General features: G+C 42.8%; 1 protein-coding gene across 2 annotated transcripts in view; it reads right to left on the bottom strand.

The window, feature by feature from the left end:
- CRACR2A (calcium release activated channel regulator 2A) overlaps positions 1-12600 on the bottom strand; it is a 97394-nt gene that overhangs the window by 32579 nt on the left and 52215 nt on the right. For both annotated transcript variants that reach the window (XM_005307822.5, XM_042843168.2), the window contains exon 7: positions 12039-12134. In XM_005307822.5, the coding sequence (XP_005307879.1) occupies positions 12039-12134 (96 nt within the window). The remainder of the gene's footprint in view (positions 1-12038; positions 12135-12600) is intronic.

Raw genomic sequence — 12600 nt, 5'->3', positions numbered from 1 at the left:
TGACCACACAAGTTACAAGGCATTGTTTTCTTTCCCTGGGTGAATGAGGGAAACTTTTATAACTAAGCGAAGGCTTGAAGCTTTTGATACATTGGTACAGTAAATATTGACATATTTTATAAATGCTTGTATACCTATGCTAAAAGTCTAAATACTAAGATGGGTGAACTTGAGTGCCTGGTGTTAAATGAGGATTTTGATATAATAGGCATTTCAGAAACTTGGTGGAATGCTGATAATCAGTGGGACATGGTAATACCAGGGTACACAATATATAAGAATGACAGAGTAGGTTGCACTGGTGGGGGAGTGGCACTATATGTGACAGAAATAATATAGTCAAATATAGTAAAAATCTTAAATGAACCAAACTGTACCATAGAATCTCTATGGATAGAAGTTCCATGCTTAGATAAAAAGAGTATAGCAGTAGGAATAAACTACTGACCACCTGACCAGGATGGTGATTGTGAAATGCTCAGGGAGATTAGAGCGGCTACTAAAACAGAAAACCCAGTAATAATGGGGGATTTCAACTATCCACAGATTGACTGGGTACATGTTATCTCAGGACAGGATGCAGAGATAAATTTCTAGATGACTGCTTCTTGGAGCAGCTAACTTGGAACTCCCAAGGGGAGAGGCAAGTCTTGATTTAGTCCTAAATGGCGCAAAGGATCTGGTCCAAAAGGTGAATATTGCTAAACTGCTTAGTAATAGCAGCTATAATATCATTACATTTAACTAAATGAATTCTTTGCATTGGTCTTCACCCAGAATATGTGAAGGAGATTCTCACACCATTTTTTTAGGTGACAAATCTGAGGAACTGTCCCAGATTGAGGTGTTAATAGAAATAGTTTTGGAATAAATTGGCAAATTAAACAGTACTAAGTCACTAGGACCAGATGGTATTCACCCAAGAGTTCTGAAGGAACTCAAATATGAAACTGCAGAACTACTAATTGTAGTATGTAACGTATCACTTAAATTAGCCTGCGCACCAGATGACTGGCAATTACAGGCCGGTAAGACTAACTTCAGTACCAGTTGAATCTATAGTAAAGAACAGAATTATCCGACACATATATGAACATGATATGTTGGGGAAGAGCCAGCACAGCTTCTGTAAGGGAAAATATGCCTCACCAATCTATTAGAATTCTCAGAAAGGTCAACAAGTATGTGGACAAGAGTGATCCGGTTGATGCAGTGTACTTAGACTTTCAGAAAGCCTTGGACAAGGTCCCTCACCAAAGGCTCTTAAGCAAAGTAAGCAGTCATGGATAAGAGGGAAGGTCCTCTCATGGATCAGTAATTGGTTAAAAGATAGGGAACAAAGGGTAGGGATAAATGACAGTTTAAAAATGGAAAAAGATAAATAGACTCTTTACTGGGACTAGTGCTGTTCAACATATTCATAAAGGATCTGAAAAGGGGGGTAAATAGTGAGGTGGCAATGTTTGCAGACAATGCTAAATTATTCAAAATAGCTAAGTCTAAAGCTGACTCTGAAGAGTTACAAGGGGATTTCACTAAACTGCGTGGGCAACAAAATGGCAGATGATATTCAATGTTAATAAGTGCAAAATAATGCACATTGGAAAAAAATAATCCCAAATATTATTACGTATCAAACAATGAGTTCTAAATTAGTTGTTACCACTCAGGAAAGAGATCTTAGAGTCATTCTGGATAGTTCTCTGAAAACATCTGCTGATTATGCAGCACCAGTGAGAAATAGCTAATAGAATGTTAGGAACCATGAGTAAAGAAGTATATAATAAAACAGAAAATATCATAATGGCACTACATAAATCCAAGGTATGCCCACACTTTGAATACTGCTTGCAGTTCTTGTCACCCCACCTCAAAAAGGGTATTAGAATTGGAAAAGGCAACAAAAATTATTAGGGGTATGGAACGGCTTCCATATGAGGAGAGATTAAAAAGACTTGGACTATTGAGTTTAGAAAAGAGATGACTAAGGGGGTTATGACAGAGGTTTATAAAATAATGACTGGTGTGGAGAAAGTGAATAGAGAAGTGTTATTTACCCCTTCATATAACACAAGAACCAAGGGTCACCTAATGAATCATAGAAATCTAGGACAGGACTAAGTATTATCTAGACCAGGGGTGGGCAAACTATGGCCCGTGGACCGGATCCAGCCTATCAGGGCTTTGGATTTGGCCTGTGGGATTGGTCTGCACGCTGCCCTCGCCTGCAGGCACCGCCCCCCGCAGCTCCCATTGGCCGGGAATGGGGAAACAAAGCCAATGGGAGCTTTGGGGGAGGTACCCACAGGCGAGGACAGTGCGTGGAGCCCTTTGCTCCCCCTCCCCCAGGGGCCACAGGGACATGGTGCCGGCCACTTCCGGGAGCGGCGCAGGGCCAGAGCAGGCAGGCAGGCAGGGAGCCTGCCCTGGCCCCAGTGCACGCCGCTGCCACCCCAGAGCCGCTCCAGGTAAGCGGTGCTGGGCCAGAGCCCAGAGCCCACAGCCCGAACACCTCCTGCACCCCGCACCCCAACTCCCTGCCCTGAGCCCCCTGCCGCAACCCTCCTGCACCCTAACCCCCTGCCCTGAGCCCCCTCCCGCACTCCTCCCTGCACCCCTGCCCTGAGCCCCCTCCCACAGTCCGCACCCCCCTCCTGCACCCCAACCCCTTTCCCTGAGCCCCCTCATACACCCTGCACCCCCTCCCACACCCCACACTCCCTCCCGCACCCCAACCCCCTGCCCCAGCACCACATTCATGGCCCTGCATGCATTTTCCCCACCCAGATGTGGCTCTCGGACCAAAACGTTTGCCCACCCCTGATCTAGATCATCCCTGACAGGTGTTTGTCTAACTTCTTATTAAAAACCTTTAGGTCTAACTTCTTATTAAAAACCTTCAGTGATGGAGATTCCACATCCTCCCTAGGTAATTTGTTCAATAGCTTAACTACCCTGACAGTTAGAAAGTGTTTCCTAATATCTAACTTAAATCTCCCTTCCTACAGTTTATGCCCATTACTTCTTGTCTTGCCCTCAATCGTTAAGGAGAACAATTTATCACCCTCCTCTTTATAACAAACTTTTACATACTTGAAGACAGTTATTATGTCCCACCTCCATCTTCTCTGGTCCAAACAGACCCATTTTTTTTTCAATCTTTCCTGGCAGGTCATGTGTTCTAGACCTTTAATCACTTGTGTTGCTCTCCTCTGTACTTTCTCCAATTTGTCCATCTTTTCCGAAGTGTGGTGCCCAGAAGTGGACACAGTACTCCAGTTAACGCCTTATCAGTGCTGAGTAGAGCAAAAGAATTACTTCTTGTGTCTTGCTTACAACACTCCCAATTATACATCCCAGAACAATGTTCACTTTTTTTTTGCAACAGTATTACATTGAAGATCCATATTTAGTTTGTGATCCACTATAACTCCCAGATCCCTTTCTGCAGTACTCTTTCCTAAACAGTCATTTCCCATTTTGTATTTATGCAATTGATTATTGCTTCCTAAGTGTAGTAGTTTGCATTTGTCTTATTGAATTGCATCCTATTTAATTCACACTATGTCTCCAGTTTGTCAAGATCATTCGGAATTCTAATTCTGTCTTCCAATGTGCTTGTAACCCCTCCCAGCTTGGTATAGTCTGAAAATGTTGTAAGAGTACTCTCTGTGTCATTTAAATAATTTATGATGACATTAATAAGACCCAGGACAGATCCCTACAGGAACCCACTTGATATGCTCTTTGAGGCAATTATGAACCATTGATAACTACTCTCTGAGTACTTGTTTCCAGCCAGTTATGAACCCGCTTTATAGTAGGTTCATCTAGGCTATATTTCTCTAATTTGTTTATGGGAAGGTCATGTGAGACAGTATCAAAAGTTTTACTTAAGTAGAGATATCAATTAATAGGCAGCAGATTTAAAACAAACAGCAGCAAGTACATCTTCACACAACAAACAGTCAACTGTGAAACTTATTGCCAGGGGATGTTGTGAAGGCCAAAAATATAACAGGGTTCACAAAAAAATTAGGTAAGTTCCTGGAGGATAGGTCCATCAATGGCTATTAGCCAAAATGGTCAGGGATGCAACCACATGCTCTGAGTACCCCTAAACCTCTTGTGCTGTTCTGTTCATTCCCTCTGAAGCATCTGGCACTAGCAACTGTTGGAAGACAATACTGGGCTAGATGGTCTGACCCAGTATGGCCAGTCTTGTATTCTTATGTTCTCTCAGGGAGAGGAGCAGTTTTGGCAGAGTTAGCAGAATAGCATAAGGGAATTTTAGAAATGCTCATACCCTCTCTTTCCTGGCACAGGTCCATTTTCATCTAGAAAAATTAGGCTTGTGTAAAAGGTATTGTCTGGGTGAACAGCTGAAATTTAATTTTTCCCCTTCATATTCATACCAAGTAATTGCACATGTGGTCCTATTAGTGGATGGTGCAGTCAGATCCTTGCCTTAATTAATTTCTTCTGTACCAGAGCTCTGGTGAGAAGTTAAAGGAACACCATTCCCTTTCTATGGTGCATAGTGTCCTATCCCATTCAAAATGCATCAAGAGCCTTGATTTTCAGAAGTACTGAGCACTCACAGCTCCCACTGAAGTCAATGGCAACTCAGTTACTGTGAAAAATCAGGACCAAATACATTTCATTTGCTGGTCTGTCTTTTTCTGTTAGGGATACAGAACAGTGGTATCTCTGCACTGTCATCTTTGCGGTCAGCAATAAAGTAATTGCATTTGCCTCCGAGCATGCAGGCCTGGCTGTGGAGTGTCTAGTCACATGCTTGTCTGATTGTATTATTGGCTCTCTGCCAGGTGCTCAGGTATTACAAGGCTCGGGACCATGCAGGTATATAAATAGAATAGTTAGGGGTTTTGGCATACGGTTTTGGGTAGCCTGGCCCACAGCAGTGTCCTGTCCCATGTAAAATGTAACATTGCCAGTGCACATGCACAAGAGTGCAAGTTTCAGATTTGCTTTCCGCGAGATTCTTGCAAGTAAAGCAAGACTGTGACTGTTCACATCCCTGCATGGAGGACAAGCACAAGGCCTATTCACCACGTCAATCAGGGGTGGCTTTACCAAGGGTACATGGATTCAATTGCACCCACAGAAATGATGAAACCCAGGGGCCAAACCCGAGTGGTGCTGTGACCCCATGTGCCAAGTCACAATGCCTGGAGTGGGGAGCCAGGCCCAGCCCTGCGAGACAGGAGCCACTGCTGTGAAGTGAAAGTGGAGCAGGCAGGAGGTGGGAAGAAAACTCACTCTCTAGCCCCTCTTCCTCCCCGCCCCAGCATTTCTGCCACACAGGGCCAGGATTAGGAATGCAGTGCCAGGGCAAACGGTGCTGCTGAGAGTGATCAGTGCTCTGCTTGACTACAGTAGAGTGCACCCATTGAACGGGGAGGGTACATCTGTCCCTGACTGAAATCCCATGGAAGTGATGAAAGTGGGACTGGGGTGAATTTTGCCCAAAGAGCAAACAGGAAAGGGACACGAGCACGGCCCAAGCAAACTCACTGGCACATTCGCGTGAATACTCACAGACAATGTTTTGCCATATTCACCCAGCTTTGCTTGTGAATTGAATCACAATCGGAATTGGCTCTTGTCTCAGCAGAGGAAAGGTTACACACAGTGGTTCTCAACCTATTCACCAGCGTGGGCTGCATTTGCAGCTCTCTATGTGTTATGTGGGCAGCATCCACACAATATATATACTACCTGTATGACCCTGAGGATCTTACATGGACTGCAGCTGTGTGCTGATTGGGCCACGAGCCGCCCACGGACTGTGGGTTGAGAACCACTGGGCTGCGGCATTAATCACTGTGCTTCCATCAAACAACACAACACAATAGAAAGATGTGTATTAACTTGATGGATAGATTTGGTTTTGATTAAAAATGACATTACTGGATTACAGGCAAAAATGTAGTCATGGAAAATCAAGATTGCAAAAAAGTGCAATTCCAACAGCAATGATAACTCACATTGCTAACATTAATTTGGCTGCACTGAGCATCTTGCATACTTTTTTTACATTTTATAACATAACAATGGTGAGATAACAACTAGGAAGCAGGAATAGATAATACTGAATGCCAGTGCTACAGGCAACACAGGTAGCACAAAACTTTCTTTTATAAGACCCTGTTTTCAGTTGCTTATAACTTTGCCAAACTTAAATATGGAACAAAGATCAGTTAAGATTACTATTGGAACTTTAACTTTTGCATTTCCTAAAATTTTGTGATTTTAATTATACAATCGTAACATTGCACTAAAGTAAGGGTTTGGTTTTGTTTGGGGTTGGGTTTGTTTGTTTGTTTGTTTGGACATTTTTAATGTAAATTCATGTTTTAAGCAAATAAAGAGAGGAAGAACATTTTTCCTTTAGTTAACAGTTTGAGCATTTGAATGTTCAAAATTGAGCTTTAACATTCACACCCCATTGAGATAAGTGTAATAGAGCTTATTGTTATATTGACTGTGCTGTATTTCTGGAATGAGAAAAGACAGAGGGCCTGGAATACTCTAAGTGGGGGTGCCAGAACAGGCGGGGCCAGAAGGCCATGGCCCTCCCACTTTTTACTGGCCACAAGGGTGAGCGATGAGGGGGAAGGGGCGGACAGGGGTGAGCGGGGCGGGGGCCTTGTGGGGAAGAGGTGGTGCAGGAGGGGGCTCTCAGGGGAAGGGGCGTTGCGAGCGCGGGGGCTCAGGAGAATGGGCAGCATGAGGGTGGGGCCTCAGGGAGAAGGGGCAGCATGAGGGCGGGGGCTCGGGGAGAAGGAGTGGTGTGGGGGTGGGGCGTATGGGGAAGGGGCAGTGCAGGGGCAGTGTCTTGAGGGGAAGGAGTGGCAAGGGGGAATGGGCCCTGGTCTGGGCTCCGGTAGCCCCCTACACTTTTAGGAAGCTTCCACTGTTCCTGACTCTAAGTATATAAGAGCTACCATACTGGGTCTGACCATGGTCCACTTTACCCAGTATTCTGTCTCTATCAGTGGCCTGTACTGGAGCTTCAGGGACAGCATACAGAACAGGCCAATTATGGAGTGATCCACCCATCTTCCACTCCCTGCTTCTGGTGGTCAGAGGTTTAGAGTCACCCCAAACAGGGCTACATCCTTAACCATCTTGGCTAATTCTATCCTCCATGAACTTATCCAGTTCTTTTTCGAAGTCAGGTATACTTTTGGCCCTCATAAGGCAATGAGTTCCACAGTTTAGTTATGCATTGTGTGAAAAACACATCTCTCAAACTGCTTTGCACCATTTCAGAGATGCAAAACTGCGGTAAACGCACTATAACTGGCTGGTTAAACTGGGGCTTTGACTGCTTTGCATTACCAGAGTAGCAAAAAGAAGCCAGAATTCATCAGTGAATCTGGCCTAGAAACTTACTTTTTTTTAAAATGAAACCTTAAAATTTGCAGAATATTGGAGAATGTGGAAAAAACTGCTGAAAGACTCCAAAATTGTGGAGTCCAAGTCTCTCTCTCTCTCTCCACCCTCTCCCCGCCCACCCACATACCAGCAGTGGTCTCCCATCCTCGATGTTAAGGCACTTTTTTTTCTTTCAGGAGACAAGATAAAGAAGGCTGAGGTGTGGTGTTCATGCCTGTTTTGCTTCAGTCTTCACATTGTGACCAGACAAGGGAGAAAGAACAACAAGAGGACAGGAACGCAAACCAAAACAGGGAAAGAACAGGTTAAAGAATACTCAGATCAGTTAGATGTATTCAAGTCAGCAGGGCCTGATGACATATACCCTAGGATACTTAAGGAACTAGCTGAAGCAATCTTGAAACCATTAGCGATGATTTTTGAGAACTCATGGAGGACTTGTGAGTCCCAGAGGACTGAAGAAGGGCAAACATAGTACCTGTCTTTAAAAAGGGGAACAAAGAGGACCTGGGAAATTATGAACCAGTCTGCCTAACTTCGATACCTGAAATGATACTGGAACAAATTATTAAACAATCAATCTGTAACCACCTAGAGGATAACAGGATAATATGTAATAGCCAACATGAATTTGTCATGAAGAAATCATGCCAAAGCAACCTAATTTCCTTCTTTGACAGTGTTATTGGTCTAGTGGATGGGGGGAAGTTGTAGACATGATATATCTTGATTTTAGTAAGGCTTTTGACACAGTTCCACATAACAGTCTCATAAGCAAACTAGTGGTTGAAAGACTGAACTCAAACAGTAGTTGTCAATAGTTCCCTGTCAAACTTGGAAGATGTATCTAGTGGGATCCTGCAGAGGTCAGTCCTGGCTCCGGTACTATTTGATATTTTCATTAATGACTTGGATAATGGAGTGTAGAGTATGCTTATAAAAGATGGGAAGGGTTGCTAGCACTGTAGAGGACAGAATTATAATTCAAAATCACCTTGACAAATTAGAGAATTGATTGGACTTCAACAAGATGAAATTCAACAAAGACAAATGCAAAGTACTACACTTAGACAGTAAACATCAAAAGCACAACTACACTATGGGAAATAACTGGTTAGGCAGCAGTACAGCTGAAAAGGAGCTGTGGCGGGGAAGGGTGTTATATCAGATCACACACAGTCAACAATGTGATTCAGTTCAGAAAAAGGCTAATATCATTCTGGGGTGTATTAACAAGAGTGTCATATGTAAGACACAGGAGGTTACAGTCCCACTCTACTCAGATCAGTGAGGCCTGTGTCCATTTCTGAGCACCACACTTTGGGAAGGATGTGGACAAACTGGAGAGAGTGCAGAAGAGAGTGACAAAAATGATAAAAGGTTTAGAAAACCTGACCTGTGAGGGAAGGTTAAAAATGGGTATGTTTAGTTTTGAGAAAGGAAGACTAAGGGGGAGCTGATAGTCTTTGCATATATTAAAGGCTGTTATAAAGAGGACAGTGATCAGTTGTTCTCCACATGCTCTCTCTATGCTGAGCCCCGCTGCCTACTTTTTGAAATGCCAGTCTGATATGGATTTGGGGATATTACAGATAACACCCCTGTTATGCAGGATGGGAGCATGCTGACAATTCAGGAAGGTGGCAGCTGGCAGAAGGGACTGAGCCAAAGAATCTGTTGGCTTGCACTGGCTCACTGTCCCTGAAGCATGATCTTGGACCTACATTTGCAAGGAGATAGGCCCCTCTGTATTTGCAGAGCCACACTCTCTTGGCCTCTGGGTTCCCTGTCAGCACAAGTTTGGATCAGCATTTAATCCACCCTTGTTCATAGACAGCAGCTCTGCCAAGTGATCCCTAAGGGAGCCACCATCTGGCTAAGTCAGTAGGAGCAGCCCTGAGCATTTCTCGGCTGGCAGTTTCTCTTCACATATTTTACAATCCCTCACGCTACAGGAAAAAAAAATGTAAGAACAGCTTTGCCTAATTAATGGTTTGGAAAAAGGAATTTGTATTATTCTCAAGAGGTTCTTTCATAATCCAGCAAGGATGTTGTAATTAAATAAAGTTACCATCACTCATTTAAAGAATAAATGTAATTGGCAAAAAAAGTCCATTTCAATTTAAGAGGAAGAGAGAAGGAATTGACTAAGGCACAAATTAAACGCTGAGGGCTTGATTTGAATTACACCGATGCTGGTGTAAATCAGGAGTAACGCCACAAAATCATGGACGTTATAGCCTTATAAAAACAAGTGTAAGGAAGAAGGAGAGTTGGGCCCCAAATGCTGGACATGAGGAAAGAGATAAATGTGAACATTAAGCTCTGTACTGACTGCACTGAATTATGCTGTTGGGTGGAAAAATCTGAGTGGACTATTCAGATGGAGAGCAGTCACATATTATAATTTAGGCTGGCAAAGGGCACCACTCAGCTGTTAAAATGACAAAAGTTTCAAGTGCAGTTTATGATCTGACTAAATATACCTTTCAGTAACAATAAAAATAAAAGAAGAAAATCCTGTCTATCCAGGGATGGCTTCTTTTCAACAGCATGCCCATAAAAATAAAAGGGGTGTTTAGATTTTATAGTAGTGAATAAATCCTATCCTTCCACAGCCTGGTTCTTGGACTGGTATGTATGTGTATAAAACTGTCATTTCAGATTCCTCAGTTAGTTGTTGGGGTCAAAATCATGACGTCCTTACTCAGACAAAACTTCCACTGAAGTCACTGTAAATTTTGTCTCAATAAGCAAGGATTAAAATCCAAGTATAAAGATTTCAAGTTTGCCCAGGCTCCTACATCAAAAGGTTTAGAAGATACATATATAGAAGAAGACACAGCTAAAGGCTTTCGAAGAACAACCTTTGTGTAACTCATTGATAATGGATGTCTAAATGTACTTGGAAAGGAAAAGATAGCAAAGATTAAAATAAAACCATTATAAAATGATGAGTAATAATATCTTACATATATAGTCAGTTGCATCCTGGAAGAACCCAAAATGCTTTATAAGCGTGCGTGCGCGCACACACACACACACAAACACACACACATACACACAGAGTTCATTTAATCCACTGCTGAAATACAATTACCTCTTGGGTGGAATGTGGCAGATATTTAGCATGCAGCACAGCACAACAGGCTGCAACAGGCAATGGAGAACAATACTACAATTTGTAGCGATAGGGTATGTTTACATTGCAAAGAAAAACCTGTGGCAGCAAGTCTCAAAGCCCAGTTCACTTGACTCGGGGCTGCAGGGCTAAAAATAGCAGTGTAGACATTCCAGGTCAGGAACCGAGCCTGGTTTTGGACCCTGGGCTCCAACCCGAGTGGGAATATCTACACTCCTGTGTATAATGCTGCAGCCCGAGCCCCATGAGAGTCAATTGACCCAGGCTCTGAGACTAGGTGTTGCGGATTTTTCTTTGCAGTGTAGACTTATCCAAAGGTAATTACCATCAGTTGGCTGTTTGGCGACATATGAAATAAAATGATTGTCTTAGTTCAGTTCCCTTGGGGGCAGGTCTCCACATCACACATAAAAATGTGCTACCACAACCAGCAAACTAAAAACCCAGTTATCTCTCTGGTACCCAGGTGCAACTCCCATTGACTTCAATGGGAGTTGGATCAACTCCTTAGAAGAGAATCCAAACATTGCATAACCAGTGGAGCCTGAACTTCTCTCGCTCCTCACTAGAATGGACCTTCAGGTCAGCACTGCCAGAGAGAGACGGTTATATTTACTCTATAGTTAAATAGAGGAGATTTATCTCCAGAGCTGTCAGTCTCAGGCCTTTCACCAGCAGTTAATTCACTTTTTAAATTGTATTAAATCCGCCCCCCTGGATATAGCTTGCAGGGATTTATGGCAATTTTACAGAATAAAAGTACTGTGCTTCCCCAGACTGTGGAACAAATTACAGCAGGCAATGATATGGAAACAGGACAGGCTGATGAGAACTGTGAGCATCATTGCATTCTCACCTATGTGCGTGTAAATTGGGGCTCTCCAGTGGAGATACCCTGTATGTTTATATAACATAGCACATGTTAATATTGTATTATCTCTTTGTAAGGAGATGTACATGCTGTTCAATAAAAAAATCAGTAAAGAGAATATATAAATTATGACAGGATCCAATGGTTGGAAGTTGAAGCTAGACAAATTCAGATTGGCAATAAGGTGTAAATTGCTAACAGTGAGCATAATTAACCATTGGAACAATTTACCGAGGTCGTGGTGGATTCTCCATCACTGACAGTTTTTACATCAAGATCAGACGTCTTTCTAAAATATACGCTCTTGGAATTACTTTGGGGAAGTTCTACAATCTGTGTTATACAGGAAGTCAGATTAGTTTATCTCAATGGTGCCTTGTGGCCTTGGAATCTATGAACCTCTGTGAATTTATAGAGGACTTCAGTGTGGAACTGCAGCTTTCATGGTGACCAATCACTTCAAATGGCTTTTATTTTAAAAAAATTCTCTGAGTTGAAATATTGCTAAATATATGAAGGAAAGAAGAGAAACTATGAAGGAAAATCACAGGGGCAAGTCAAAATGATCTACAGTTCTCTCTGTATAATGCTGTTACGTACCCTTTTCTGTTTTTGAACCAGTTGTTCCAGCTCTTGTTCTTTTGAAACGAGTTTATGTTCCAGAGCTTGACTGCGGGACTGAAACCTCTCTGTATCCTGCGAAATCAAAAGATATGAACATTAAGCAAAAAGGCATTAAGCATCATCAGGGCAGCATGGCCCAGAGGACAGGGCATAGGACTAAAAGTCAGATCTGGAAGTAAGGGGTAGATTTTTAACAGTGAGGGTTACTAGCCAATGGAACAGGTTACCTAAGGTTGTGGTGAATTCTCCATCACTTAGGAGGCCAGATCCTCAGCTGGTGTAAATTGGCATAGCTCCATTGACCTCAATGACTGAAGTTAGTGCATCTATGCTGAGTAACACCAGCTCAGTTTCTGACCCACATAGGAGGTAAAATTTTCAAAAGTGCTTAAGGGACTTATGTTAAGCCCCATTTTCAAAAGTGATTTAGGCACATCTGAGCCTATGTCTGTAAGACTTAGGAGTCTATGTCACTTTTGAAAATGGGTCTAAAACTGCTAAATTGCTTCCACGTGTTTGAAAATTTTACCCTGGGTCT

Source organism: Chrysemys picta, chromosome 1, assembly GCF_011386835.1.
Source record: "Chrysemys picta bellii isolate R12L10 chromosome 1, ASM1138683v2, whole genome shotgun sequence".
NCBI classification, from domain to species: Eukaryota; Metazoa; Chordata; order Testudines; family Emydidae; genus Chrysemys; species Chrysemys picta.
This window is presented reverse-complemented; position numbering and strand designations above follow the sequence as displayed.